This window comes from Telmatherina bonti (genome assembly GCF_933228915.1).
Source record: "Telmatherina bonti genome assembly, chromosome: 1".
Classification (NCBI taxonomy): domain Eukaryota; kingdom Metazoa; phylum Chordata; class Actinopteri; order Atheriniformes; family Telmatherinidae; genus Telmatherina; species Telmatherina bonti.
In genome coordinates, this window is record NC_136619.1 from 13,061,050 (window position 1) to 13,075,590 (window position 14,541).

Consider the following 14,541-nt stretch of genomic DNA (forward strand, 5'->3'; position numbering starts at 1 on the left):
GATTGTATTATAGATGTCAGTCGTAATATAGAAAACTAATTCTACTACAGAACATCTGGTTTAATCCTTGATAATATGATAAAGAATTTTCTCTACAGCTTACGTACACTATTCCACAATATTATTTTTCAATGAAAGATAAACAAGTGGATTTTCTTTTTTCTATTAGTATTTAAGCCTGTGATTTTACACTTGGTAGCATTTCTCAGTTTTGTTTTGTTTTGTTTTTTTTTGGGGGGGGGGGGGGGGGGGGGGAATGATTTGATGACTTTTTTCCTTTGAAGTATTTCTCATGTTAAAGGCAGAAATGCTCAGGTTCAACCACACCGAATAGGGAGCATCAGTGAACAGCTATCTTTAGGTCTCTCCACAGATGCTTTACTGGGTTCAGGTTCAGATCCAAGCTCCTGCGTTGTTCTTGTGTTTTTCTCCTGGTGGTTATCTGGTTTAAATGTAAATCTCCACTCAAGCCTGAAAGGCTGAACCCTCTTAAAAAAGGTTTTCACTCAGCTGTATGTTTCTGCATCTATCTTTCTCTCTGTCTTGCAAAGACTTCCAAGACCGTGGTTGCACATAAACAACACCAAAACATGATGCTGCCACCACCGGGTTTGGGATTTGCTTTGTTGCATTAGAGGATTTTGTGTCTCAGAGTCTGAGGGTTGCTCAGATGCTTTTTTTTCCCTCAGAAAAATTAAACGCATCTTTTGTTATTTAGTTAGAATCAGATCCTATCCATCCACAGATTATTGTATCTGTGGAATGATCTGTGGATTATAATGAGGCCTGCACTATGTAGATTAAGATTGGATCTTGCCCACCCAATATGACACGTGCAGATAACATCAAGACAAATCAGAGACCAGTGAGGCATCTTTGTTTTCTGTATTTATGGTGATTATTGGCAAGAAATAATAAGGTTTTGGTATCAGTAACTTCCTTTTAGGTGTAAAATTATTGATAGATATTTTAACAAGCACTATATGTGTTTTTATCTTTTTCAAATCTCATTTAACGTGGGGGAAACGGAGGGACAAACATGCTTTTAAATGCAATGTTTGCTGTAAGATTGTAAAACACAATAACTGAAATAATTTCATATCAGAAAATAATTAAACACCAAAAGAGACAAACAAAATTCCACCCCCAGGATGCAATCTTACACCAAGACAGTCTACTTGTCTGTGAAAAAGTTAATTCAATCAGAAATATTAAGATGTGTAATTAAAGAAAAATCGGATTTATAGGTGAAATGTAGTCTTCACGCACACATTTAATAGAGGGACTCCATTATAAATAGTGGTTTACTGCACCCCTCACCTCTACACAGCTGCCCAGATGCAGACAGTCTTTGTATATGTTGCATTTGTGAACAGCAAAACAACAACCCTGATCCCGGATCGGGGTCCGGATTTCCCTTCAAACCCTGTTGTAAAATGAGTCGCTGCTGCTGCTGTGCCAAGACATGACGGGAATACGGAGGTCTCACTCTGTTTACATTTTTGATCAGTCAAGGGGATTGTTTGGACCTTTAGAAGAAATAACGCATATAAATATTTCCACATCTTTTTGTTTTCTTTCTTTTTTTATGATTTGATGATCGTCCACTTTTTAATATTTGTTTTTCTGGTGTAACTTCCTCATGAATGCTTATTTATAAAACTGTCCTTAGTAAATAGTAACAGTAAAGCAATGAGACTCTACCCTGGTGCAAATATAAGTTTGTGGTTTGTTCTGTTAAATATAGTCTTATCGTAAAGTGTATTAAAATATAGCCTGTTACTAGTGATGAGTAAGAGACTGGTCACCATGGTAACTGTCCCCCCAATGGTGGCTAAACTGCAGTAAAGAGCGACGCCCTCCGATTGAGGAAGGAGGAGCGAGAGTTAGAGTGATTCATCTTTTGAAATAGAGACGATCTCTGCGCACGGCGCCGTGTTTACAGCGATCAGAGCAGACTGCAGACTGGCGGAGAGAGACTGTGTGTGTGTACCTGTGCATTAATCTGCCCAACTACGCTCCCAGTTCAGCCATCTATCGACGGAGAGCATTTAGGTACCCAAAGTACTTGACCTGAGCCGGATCAGTAAGGTGATATATTACGATTTCCGTCAGCATGGAAGTGAATTACGGCTACCACAACAACGCAGTGTGTGTGCGCGAATGATGACCGGCTGAGGAGGAGGAAGAGGAGGAGGAGGAGGAGGAGAAGAAGGAGGCTGCGGTCTGAAACCAGATTTTATCCTGGAAATTTCGAAGCAGACGTGGTGTCCTCAGCATAAAGGGGCTGTGTTTAGATGTAATGTGTCACAGTGTGACCCTATTTTAACTGAGATCCGACCCGGTTTTTCTTGCAATCTGAGGAGCCTCCATCCAGATTTTTTTCCTCCAGATATGGAGCGTGAAGATGTGGATTACAGAGGAATCCCCGCCGCTACTTTAGCTGCTATGGTCTCATTATACACGTCAATGCGGCAGGGATAAAGACAACTATGAGTTCATGCAGTCTGGCCAGGAGGATAAATCGGTGATTTTTGTTTTGTTTTGTTTTTTTGTTTTGTTTTTGGACTCCCATTAGGAAACGTGAGAGAGCTACACCGCTAGCGAGTTAGTTGTAGCTATTAGCTCCATTAGCCGGCTAACAGCTAAAAGCTGCTGGTTGGAGATTAAAAAACGCGTTTTGACGATTCTGACTAGGTTTTCCCACGTTTACGCTTCCGCAGCCTAATAATTTACAGGATTTTAGAGGGATTTACATACACAGGAATGCGGTGTCGAATGGAAAGGAGCCGCTTGACCTTGTTTTGGGGTCTGATGCTGGGTCTGATGTTCTGCCTCCGGCCCGCCACCGCAGAGAGTAAGTAATGCTACTCAGCACCACCACACACTGGAAAAAACATGTTTTTCTATGCTACAGCATCACTTGAACATAGTTAAACGTTTTAATAAAATACACTAGGCGATTTATTGTGCATATTTTGTAAATATTACACCCTTATAGACCTTATAGAACCAGTGTCTTCTTGGCACCTAATACATTTCTGCTTTGTGCTTATGATACAACCCTTGTATCATTTTTAAGCACAAAGCAGAAATGTATTGATACAAGGGTTGTGGAGCATGGGGGCTCAAAATATGGCACATCACATGTGCAGCTGTGAAATGACCAAGTATTAGACAATTTCATATAAGAAATGGTTTAAAATGTTTATATGACTTGTTTTACCTACAAAACCCAGCTTGCTTTTGGAGAACATTATGCTAAAGATAGCAAAAAATGTAGTTGTAATTAGTCTATCAAGCACTCTATGATCACAAGTCAGATTAATTACGTTTTAAAATACTTTACAGTGACTCATGCAACAGAGAAAGTCAGTCTGGCTTTTATATATGCAACACACACACACACACACACACACACACACACACGACGGGTAGTCAGTTATGAGTCACAATGTGGTGAATCATAATTAACAACAAAGTAGAAGGTAATTTTATCTCAATAGAAAACCCCAAACAGAAATAGGATTTTGGGAATGAAAATGTAGTTTGACCTTGTTGTCTGGGTTCGGTGTAGTAAAGATGTGAGGAAAACACACAGCAAAGTGAGTCTAAGAAAGAGTTTGCCCCAACTCTTATCTTATTCAGGTTCTTGTACTCTATTGTAGTGGGGAAAAAAATCAGCACATATAGATGTATTGTGTTATATTTAATAATCTTTTCTGCCTCATTGGTTTCATTGGTTAGTCAGTGACCATCTCTTAACTTTTGGCTGAGCCTTGTCACTTGTTCCCTTCTAAACAAACCTAGGGATAACTTGACCTTGGAAAAATTTTAATGAATACCAGGCTGATGCTTCTGCGTTGATGGAGCGTAGCAACATCCTTTCAAATGGCAAATCAGTTTGTCTGAAAGAGCCGAAGTTATAGATAAATTTCTGATGTCTTAGCTCAGACAGGCGATACTTCACTTTGACGTTTTGGGAATCATCGAGAAGCAACAGTTAGAGCTTTACCGAGCAAAGAGGAGAACTTTCTAGACACTCAAATGACACAGATCCTCGCAGCTTATGTCATCTTGTTACCCTTCAGATTTGATTAATTTAAAGCTCCTCTGTTTACCTAAACATTTGTTTTATGTGTTGCCACCTGAAATTTTCCAGCGAAACCGTAAATTCGGCTTCCTGATTCATCCCATTCATTATGACAAGTTGGGGAGGGGAGGTTTACGGGGTTGAACCAGGGTCTGGGTTTTTAAATAGAACAAGCCAAAGTACATTCACAAGCAAAACAGACTAAGTTCTGTTGATTGGAAAGAGTGAGGAGCTTGTGAACTGTGTGTTATGGGGTTTACTTTTAGCCCCGGTGGTCACAGGACAAACCTGCAGAGAGGTTCTTCTATTGAAATCCTGCATTTATTCTAACTCCACTGTGGAGCTGCTTGAATATTCCTCGTGTGGCCAAACTCCGAGCATTCCTACTGGTTTACTGTATCAGCTGGGACTAAAGAGAAGCTGCCAGGTTCAGGTTAACCAGTTTTCTGCTTTACTGCTTGTCACATGAGCCAAACAAGTCTGCTCTGTCAAGAATGATCTTTTTGCTGAAGCTCTCTGGCTTATTTCTTGTCACCTTTCCTCTCATGTGGAAAAGTATTTATGAATATGTTTGCCCCCTCAGGCACTCTGTCACGAACAGGATTGAAATGAAGAGTAAACAGACTGGCTGCAGTCTAGTGGCCGTGGAAGAAGCCCCAGCTTAGAAGGCATATCGCCGCTTAGTTCTTGTCTCCTGAAGCTTCACGTAGAGTTCATTGTGATTGTCTGTAGACAGTCTGGTCACTCCAGCGAGCTTCAAAAAGGTTATCAAAAGTAAATATGTGATCTGGAGGCTCATCAAAGCAGCAGAGATAGGCTTGTGTACTCAGCTGTTTACAATCTGTCAGTGTGGAAGTAGAGGGAGGGGCACCTGCCATTTTCACTTGGCGGGTGCAAAGATGTGCATTTTGATTGGAGGCTCTTGTTTGGGATTTTCACAAGAATGATCGGGAGCAGTTCCCGTGAACGGTGGCCATGCTGGTGGTGCAGGGAGGCCACAGAGGGTGAAGCATTTGGGCTGCGGTGATGTAACGTCACCAGGCAGTGTGTCTTTTTACAGGGAGTGTATTAACAGGTATGCAGCTTGCTGAGGGCTGCTGACAGTGTGCGCTGACAAGTAGATTATAGAGAAAGACATAACCACCATACCACCACTCCTTCTGCCTTAAATCACCCCAAAGGCCCTGTTTAGAAAAGGCTGAAACCCTCAGCAGTTTTGGTGGAAAAACCTGCTGCTCATAACAACCCTCATTTTCTTTCTTTTCTATCTTTTTAAAATGTATATCTGATGGACAAATAACAAGGGGAATGCAAGAATTACATTTTAATAATTCTACCATTGATAGGCTATTAATCTTTCTTTCTTTCTTTCTTTCTTTCTTTCAACAAAATAGTTTTGAATACATTTTTTTTTTTTACTATGACTGTGTTTGTCCCAGTTTAGCTGTTCAGATTTATAATGGAAAAGAATCTGAGCATAAATACAAGAACAATAGATTGTATTCTGGCAAATTAAAAAAAAAAACAAAAACATGGCAAAAAACTTTCTGGGCTAGAGATAATATCTGGATTTTCAGGGTTTGATACCAAGTTGCCTTTTCAGGTTGTTTGTTCAATATATAGTCTTCCTGCTGGAAATGGCTTGAAGTGTTGGGGCATGCAGGAGGCCAGAAACAAACAAAAAGAAAAAGTATGTGTAGAGCAAAACAAAGATGAAAAATGTGTTATAGCTAGGGCTGGGCGATTAATCGGATTTTAATCTCAATTACGATCTGGGTTTTCAATGATCATAAAAATAAAAGGGTGTGAATATTTTTCTCTTTGCAGTTTCCTCTCCTGCTGCCTTCAGTTGCTAATCGAGCGTCTCTGGCATTGCAGCGCTGTGCTGTAAACTCCTCCCACAGCCACTTAGGTTTTATTCACACACTGTTGCCAACTTGGCGAGTTTCTCACTAAATCTGGCAACTTTTTTTGTTAAAAGCGACTAGCGACAAATCTAGCAACTTTTACTGGAGTTATTAGAGACTTTTCTGGTGTTTTGCCGACTGACTTGAAGACACATATTGTTCTGCAGGTACTGTAAGGAATGAGCAGCGGGAGCCTCTCCCGTCCTAAAGCACTCCCAGGCGGCCAGTCTCAGTCGGCTCCGGCTGCAGGTCGATGTAGAATAACTGCAGTAGGTTGTGGAAGTTCACCACAACATATTTTATACCATTGTCGGTGAGATCTGGCTGCATTATTTTCAAATAAACGCACACGTAATTCGGCGAGTTATCCCTCACGGGGCGTTGCCATAGCAACGCGTTAATCAGCTGGTTCAGATCAGCTGTCTCTTAACAGGAGAACGAGAGAAACGCGCTGTAGCCTGACAGCGGTTGATTGGCATAAAACGTACACCGAGGCCAACGTAAAATAGTTCCTATATATGCGGTAAAAGTGGATTAAACAACTCTAACCGTGCATTAGACGGTTATAATGCGCGACACGGAGTCGAGAAAACCACGAAGTGCAGCGTTGTTAAAAAATACTGGATAATTGTGTTAAATAATCGAGATCTCAATGTTAGTCAAAATAATTGTGATTATAATTTTTGTCATAATCAAGCAGCCCTAGTTATCGCTGCTTTTACGCATAGTAAGTTAACCTCCACATGAAATGTAAGCATCCACACAAAACCACCGAAAATGCTACAGATAAATGACCTACAAGTGTCAGAAATACATTTTAAACATGAAGCAGCTATGGAGCATGCTCAGAAATATGTCCAACTTAAACAAACATACAAAGAACAGGATGGCACTGAAAAGCAGATATTTGTATTGATTTTTTTCTTTCTCTGATTGTGCTGTAAAAGTGTGTCATGGTCATTTGCTTCTGCAGCATTAATGTAATCCAGGGATCCTCAATCCTGGTCCTCAAGGGCTGACTCAAACAATGAGTAATTAACAGACTTGAGCCTCGGACTTAGGGATGACAGAGTTTCCCTGCTGCAACACATCTGACTTGAATCAATGTTCAGTCAGCAGACTGGTGCAGTTTGTTGTCAAGTTCTGCACTAGTCTAATGTAAGCCTGTTACATACTTCACGAGACGCAAGAACTGAGTTCTTGTTCTCGAGGCTGCAAGAACAAGAAAAAACGTCTTGTTCGTCAGGTCCATACATACTCCACGAGAAGCACGTCTGCAGCGGGGATGGGTCACTGCGGGGGGCCGATGTCTGCTTTATGTGAGATGAACCCGGTTGTTACCTCCGCCGAGAAGGTTATGGTTTCCCCGGCGTCTTTTTGCTCAAGATAACTTAAAAGGTTACAGTTCTCGCTTCTCGTGGAGTATGTAACAGGCTTAACTCTGATGTGTGTCAGTTGTGTTGCAGCAGGGAAACTCCCAACACTTTCAGGATTGCGCATTTTGGGACTGGAGTTGGCCATCCCCAAATTTTTCTAACTACATGGCATGTTTTAAGATAATTGAGAGGATTCAAAGGCCATAAAGTGGAACAACAAAGAAATCCTTAATAATTGTATTGCAGAACGCTTCTATTGTTATCTTGATTGTTGTTTTATTAATGTTTTTAACAAATAAAGTCCAGTTTGGGTAGGAATATTTTTAACTGCATAAAATGACCAGGAAACATCTAAGTGAGAGCTATAAAAAATTCTGTTGTCTATTTTCTCTGAAACATAACAACTTATTATCAATAAGCATGGATTAAAATCACCATTTTTATCTTAAACACAAAGAAACTTTAACTATATAGGTAAACCAACCTAAAGTGTTTCCCAGAGCAAAAATAACAGCTGAGACAAATGGAGAATTTAGAGGATTAAGAAAAAAACACCCAACAAGCATGAGCTCGGAGCCCTGAAGATCAAGGTAAAGAAAAAGAGCTTTGAGAAAACCGCACATGCAAGATGATTGGCAGTTTAACCGTACCCATGGTCGATTATAACTTAAGAATATGAATTATGTTTTTTTTTTTTAAAATCAAAGTGTCGTCTAAATATGGTTTTAATTGCCAATATTTCACCAAATTCTACTCAGTTTTCTTAGCAGTCAGCCATTCATCACTTTGTCCTTAAATCCTTGCAATCCTTTTTTTCTTCTTTCCTATGTATTTCCTTTTCTTATACCCTCAACTCATTCATTGCACTCTCATTGTCATTGGTTGTGGCTCCTTGTTCACCAACAACCTCAGACTGCACTGAGACATGGCCACGAGGCTCAAAAGTAGTTTTTAAATTATTAATGATAATGGATAACTACTTGTGATTAAACTTGGTTTGCTTCTTATTTTGGCCATTTGAATGGACAATGTGTAAACCAGTCTTAATATCTTGATGTGTAGTTCTGAGACATGATGGTTTTTGTGAGTGTTACTAATTTTTCTTATTAGTTTAACTGCCCTCATAATTTTATTTCTTTATTTCATATCTCCATTAGCTGTTGAAAACAACTAGTCTTCCTGGAGTCTATTCAGCATGCTGCCATACAATTTATCTACAATGATATTTTACAATGATCACATATATATAGCTGTATTTAAGTAAAACACACAAGCGCACACACACAAAAAAAGAAACCAAACAAAAACAAAACAGACACAGGACTTACTTTGTATTAACATTATTTCCAGATAACTGTGCATACTCTACAAGTTATGTTGACAGTTATATAGATCAAATAACAGGAGGAATCATAGGATGATGGTGATATCATTATTAATATTTAGAGAACTGTTCTGTAATCAAATGTTTTATAAAAAGAACTTTAAATTGATATTTTCTGTTTTCATTTGTAATGTAGTGCAATGTATCCCATATGAACATGGATCTGTCCATTACGATTTTATCTGCATTATTTGTATTTACTTTGGGTAGTATAAACCTTTCCTCCGTAGCATGTCTGGCTCCATAGTTATGCTCACCAGAACTAAGACATAGGTTACATGATGTTCATTAATTCCGAATTAATAATTTGAAAATAAATAATTAGAAATTAATGTATTTCCCTAAGAATTTACTAGAAAATAATAACTCCTAATGAACGTTTACATGAAACACGTCGTCACTTAATTCCTCGTTAGAGCGGAGGGTTGAGAGGGGTTCTGATTGGACAGGGGTCCACATGATGTATGACGTATGCCTGAAATAAACACAGTTTGCTCCCTGCTTCTCGTCTTTTCAGTCGTAACTTGTAAAAACTACATAATAAGTACCAGTTTTTGCCGCTATATTTATTATAAATTTGAAGTACCAGCTCAACACGAGCATACTACTTCACTTTTTTTGCAGCAACTGAGAAGGACAAGAAAGATAGACCACTGAACACGGGAGGCAAAACAACGCACATTATCGGGACAGGACGAGGTAACGAGCATGCGACCGAAATTAACTTGGAGCGGAATTAAGGTTTACATGACAAAGGGATTAAATAGTTCATAATTAAAATGCGTATAAACCAGCCACTTACATCAGAAATAAATTTAATTCTGAATAGAAATTTCCATTAGGAATTAGGGGTTTACATGGTCGTTTTTCATCAGTTTTAAGATGAATTAACTTTTACTTGAAACTTTTATTTTATTTTGGAATTAAAACTCCCATGTTAACCCACGGATAGTGTGCAGTCTTTGGCAATGAGATGTTTACGAGGTATATTTTTTGGCATGTTTGTCTTTCTCATAGCAACTATACACACTGAACAGTGAATGAATGTGTTCTGCAGTCTTAATTAATGACTGATACGTTTATGTGCTCAGTTAAACTTCTTTTGATTAAACTCTACCAGCACTAAGAAAACATTACATTTTTTGGTGGGAATCCATTGTCTGTACCTCTCTGCTTCAGATTATACATTAAAACGTTACAGGGAAAAGTAGTAGTGTGGCAACCTGTTAGCTGGTTGGTGTGAGTTTCCATGACTCACTGCCCTGCAGCTTTTGATGTTTAAATCCTCCTCACAGTGATGTGTGATAATGGCCTCCATGTTTCTGTGTGCACTGCTGCAGCTTCAGGCAGAGTATTGTTTAGAGCACATCACGCAGGTGGGAGTAAGAGTTGGAAATGTAAACACTCCACCTATCATCAGCAATCATTACCATCTTGCCTCACCAAACTTTTCCACATGCAGGATTACATTACTCAGAGGCCACACAGTAAAGGCTATATACTTTACCCTGTAGTTGGTTCTGACTTTTTATCGAAATGAAATCAAAGTCTACTAACTATTAAACAACAACAAACTTAAAAAAATTTAAAAAGTAAACAAATGTGTACAATTTTACTCTTCACTGAAGATTAAGGGACATAAATGCATGTTTTTGTAATTTGTTCACATCAAAGTGGAAACAACTGTCCTTTGTTGTCTGGCCTTTGATCTGAAGCCAAGACATTTCACTTCTGCTCTAGGCAAATTCTTCTATTTGCCTGATAATAGTGTATGCAAAGACCTGTCAAGGTTGAGACTTCTGGTGGGCTACACTTAATTTAGAAACTGTGTTTTTATCAAGTGTCAGCAGCATTATTCTCTAGATATTAGTATGGGTTGGATTTCTTTGGGATGGATACAAATTTCAAAACAAATAAACCACATACTGTTTCTGTGGTTTATGAAGAATTTGTTCAAAATTTGACGGTACCAGATGTATTTTACTGAGCTTTTGTCCTGCGAGTTTTATGGGGCTCGTGCTTGTTGTTCAGCTGTTGAAGGAGTTTACATGAATACATGTAGATGCTGGCATTAGTGTGAATGAGTGAATAACCACACTTTGAGACTAAATAATCTGTTGAACATGGTAAACATCGTACTTGCTAAATATCAGAACACTAAAGACAAAAGAAATATATTTTTGTGATGTAAAACAATCAAGCTTTTGTGTTGGTCCAGTTAAAATTACATTTTTGAAATTGATTTAAGCACTCATGTCTCAACAAAGTCGTTTTTAACCACATTTCTCAAAATTGGACTGTCCTGTCTCGATAATGTGATTGAGGTATTAATTGCTATGCTATGCTATGCTACGCTACGATATGCTGTTCTATTCTATCTGAGATCAGAGAGGATCATTCAACCATTCCTTAAAACTCTTTTATTTCTAACATTTAAATGTCCAAAAATCATAACCCATCCATAGCTAAAATCACTCGTGGTTCAAGATATGCTCCATTGTTTCCATCCTTAGATTTAGCTGGCAACAACATAACAGAATATTCACATGGTATAATTACTCCAATATTTGTTAAATAAACTAGATTTTTTTTAGTTGCTTTTGTCCGACTTAAAATGTATTTCCAACTAATTTCAGTCAATAAATCAACTTCCCTCCCTCGCATCCTGGGAAAAGGACAGCTGTCCTAAAAAATGACCTTTAATTATAGCTTGAACGAACCTGTATTGTGCTGAATATATTTGTGTTAGCATTATTAGCATGTGCCACTGCTTTGCATTACAAACTCTTCCATCATTATTTCTGTCCTTTGTCAATTTCAACCACATTCATGGTGTTTGATCAACACACTTGCGTATGTGTTTCATTGATGACGTCTTTGATAGCAGAAAAGTATGACGTCCTTAAATGTTTTGCAAAGAAAGCTTTGTAAATCAGACGCATAAAACCAAACACTGAGGGCTCAAGAGGTGGACTCAATCGAAACTTTATAGAGCTGTTAACCAAAGCTCGAATCAAACCTAACTCAAATGTTTACTTTTTCACACCACGTTAGGTTACTTTGAAAAGGAGAATTGGAAAGCAAACATGTTCTGCCAACAACAGCATGGCTCAAGTGTACTGTCAATATTTAAAAAATGTATTGTGTAAACTTCTTTTCATAAGTATCGCTATTTCAGGAATGAGGATATGGTCTTTGGTATTGTTGCACTTAAGATTTTTGGTGCTTAAGTTTAAAAAAAAAAAAAAACAGGAGTAATCAGTATTTGCAGTAATCATAAAGCAAATCATGAAGTTGTTTTGATGACACAAAGTGGAGAATAATACACAGAATTTACTTCTTTTTTGTTTCTGTTACAGTTTGTGGTCCCGACATCGACATTGGCAATGACATCCAAGAGTTCAACCGTCTGGAGAACTGCACGATGGTTGAGGGCTCCTTGCAAATCCTCCTTATTAATGACAAAAACAACAACAACAAGACCAACCAGGAAATCTTCCGCTCCCTCAGCTTTCCCAAGTTGACCATGATCACGGACTACCTGCTGCTATTCAGGGTGTCTGGCCTGGACAGTCTGAGCACGCTCTTTCCAAACCTTGCCGTCATCCGCGGCCGCAAGCTCTTTTATAACTACGCCCTGGTTATCTTCGAGATGACCAGCCTGAAGGACATCGGGCTGTACAACCTGAGGAACATCACGCGTGGTGCCATCCGTATTGAGAAGAACCCAGAGCTCTGTTATCTGGACTCCATAGATTGGTCTCTAATCATGGATGCAGAGTTCAACAATTACATCGCTGGGAACAAGCAGTCCAAAGAGTGCAGCGACGTTTGTCCAGGCATCATGCAGAACAACCCTCTGTGCAAAAAGACCATGTTCAACAACAACTACAACTACCGCTGCTGGAATTCCAATCATTGTCAGAAAGGTGAGCAGACTCTGACACATGACTGTACATCTAGGGATTTAACTGGATGGTGCAGAGCTGGTTTATGCACAGGCAAATTTTTGGTGCATAGTGCACAGATCTGTAACTATGGCCTACTACCTGCCACTTAACTGTGTGTTTTGACTGCAAGGAAGGAAGGCTGAGGAAGGGGGAGGGTGTTGTGCATGATTTATTTGTCTGTAGATGGTTGCTTTAATGCATCTGAAGTGTTTATCACAGTTAAGGACACAACAAAGAAGGAGCTAAACAAAGGTATGAGTTCTCACTGCTGTTTGGTCTCAATCCATTGCTTAGTTGTTGTTGTTGTTGTTGTAAGGGTTTTAATGTAAATATCAAATGTCTATCAGATGATAGCACTTCCTTACATGCACACACCCATAGTGGATTTTAGGGTGGTTGCCTATTTTTTTTTTAAATCTTTATTTTCTCATATAACACTTCAGCTAAAATATTAAGGCTGTTTCAGTTCAGTGTATTTGTTCTTGCCTGTTTAAACAAATCAAATGAAAGGATTTAGTTAAATTACTGGAATAGGATGAGTACAAATGCTGCCTTTTTCTGTTTAAGCCTGCAGTGTTTTAGATGCCTTGTTTTTGCTGGTGCCTTTCAGACGATGTGTTTTGGCTGACTGAATGTGTGTGTGCGTCTGGCTGAATTGTTTCCCTGGTGACTGGCGCCTTGCTGCAGACTCAGCATGTTGATGTTTTTAGTCTTGTGACATAAAACTGTCGCAGCACTGGCCTGGGACGGCATGTAGTCATCGTCATCAAACGCACTCGCAGCACAGAGAGATGTACATGTGCACACACATGCGAACAGGAGCTGTACAAAGATGCAAATGTCTGACAGGCACACATGCGCCTGGGCTGCTTTGTGGGCTGTTGGAGTGACATGCTGTGGGCATGCTGGGAAGAAAAACAGGAGGTGGAATATATTGGAGGATGATGTGTTGGATCAACGGAGGGGGTGTCAAGTGAAGGAGAGAAACTTGCACAGTTTAGTTTAACTTTTGCATGCAGGAAGGTAACAGCCAACTATATAATCTAGACACCGTTGCTCTGTTTGCATTAGAATCCAAGTTAACAAAGTTGATTTGTTTCATTGATTAGTCCAGACCCTTTAACCAAATTTCAGATGGATGATCCCGCCAATGAATGGTAATATGTTCACATGCACCTGCTCCATTCTATACTTAACAAATATTCATCTGTGGATGCCACTTACAAAACCAGTTAGCATTGAGGTGGTCATGTGGCACACTTTGTAAAAACAGTTCATCTTTCCGTCTCCACTTTGTTGAGTCTTCATGTAGAGTTCACAGGGGGAAGACAGTGAAGGACGACAAATATAGATTTTGATATGATTCTTGAATGTCTAACAACCAACTCTAAATGTCTGGACTGCTGATATGTCTTTTATTTGTGCCAGTGTCTTTTTGACTGCTTCAAATGCAAACTGATAGGCTGGTGTCACCAACATATTAGGTACTTTTTAGAAGCCAGAACAACATTTCCTCTGTTGGCTTCTGAATTAAAAGAAGACTTTCCTACCATTAGCAACAATGCTGGTTATTAGGGTGATATGACATTATATATCGTTTGGACGATAGAAAATGTGTATCGTTTCATATGAGGCTCTATCATTTACGCCACGATAAGGTGCTTTACTGCAGTATTTTATGTCAAGATGTGCTTTACGGCATGCATGCTGCAATATATAAACAAACATGGAGAAAAACGGTAGCAGACGTGTTTCAGAGCAGGATAATTCATTAAAAGATGACCAGCCGACCCAAACCGATGAGCTTGTTCCTAAAAGAGGGGAAATCTCT

General features: G+C 39.1%; 1 protein-coding gene across 1 annotated transcript in view; it reads left to right on the plus strand.

Annotated features, from left to right (window-relative positions):
* Positions 1 to 2,766: 2,766 nt before the first annotated feature.
* The window catches only part of LOC306759514 (insulin-like growth factor 1 receptor), a gene marked incomplete at both ends in the record, with an annotated part of 51,604 nt that continues 39,829 nt past the window's right edge, over positions 2,767 to 14,541 (plus strand). Inside the window, 2 exons of the mRNA XM_079245183.1 lie at positions 2,767 to 2,857; positions 12,120 to 12,689. Of these exons, the coding sequence (XP_079101309.1) occupies positions 2,767 to 2,857; positions 12,120 to 12,689 (661 nt within the window). The remainder of the gene's footprint in view (positions 2,858 to 12,119; positions 12,690 to 14,541) is intronic.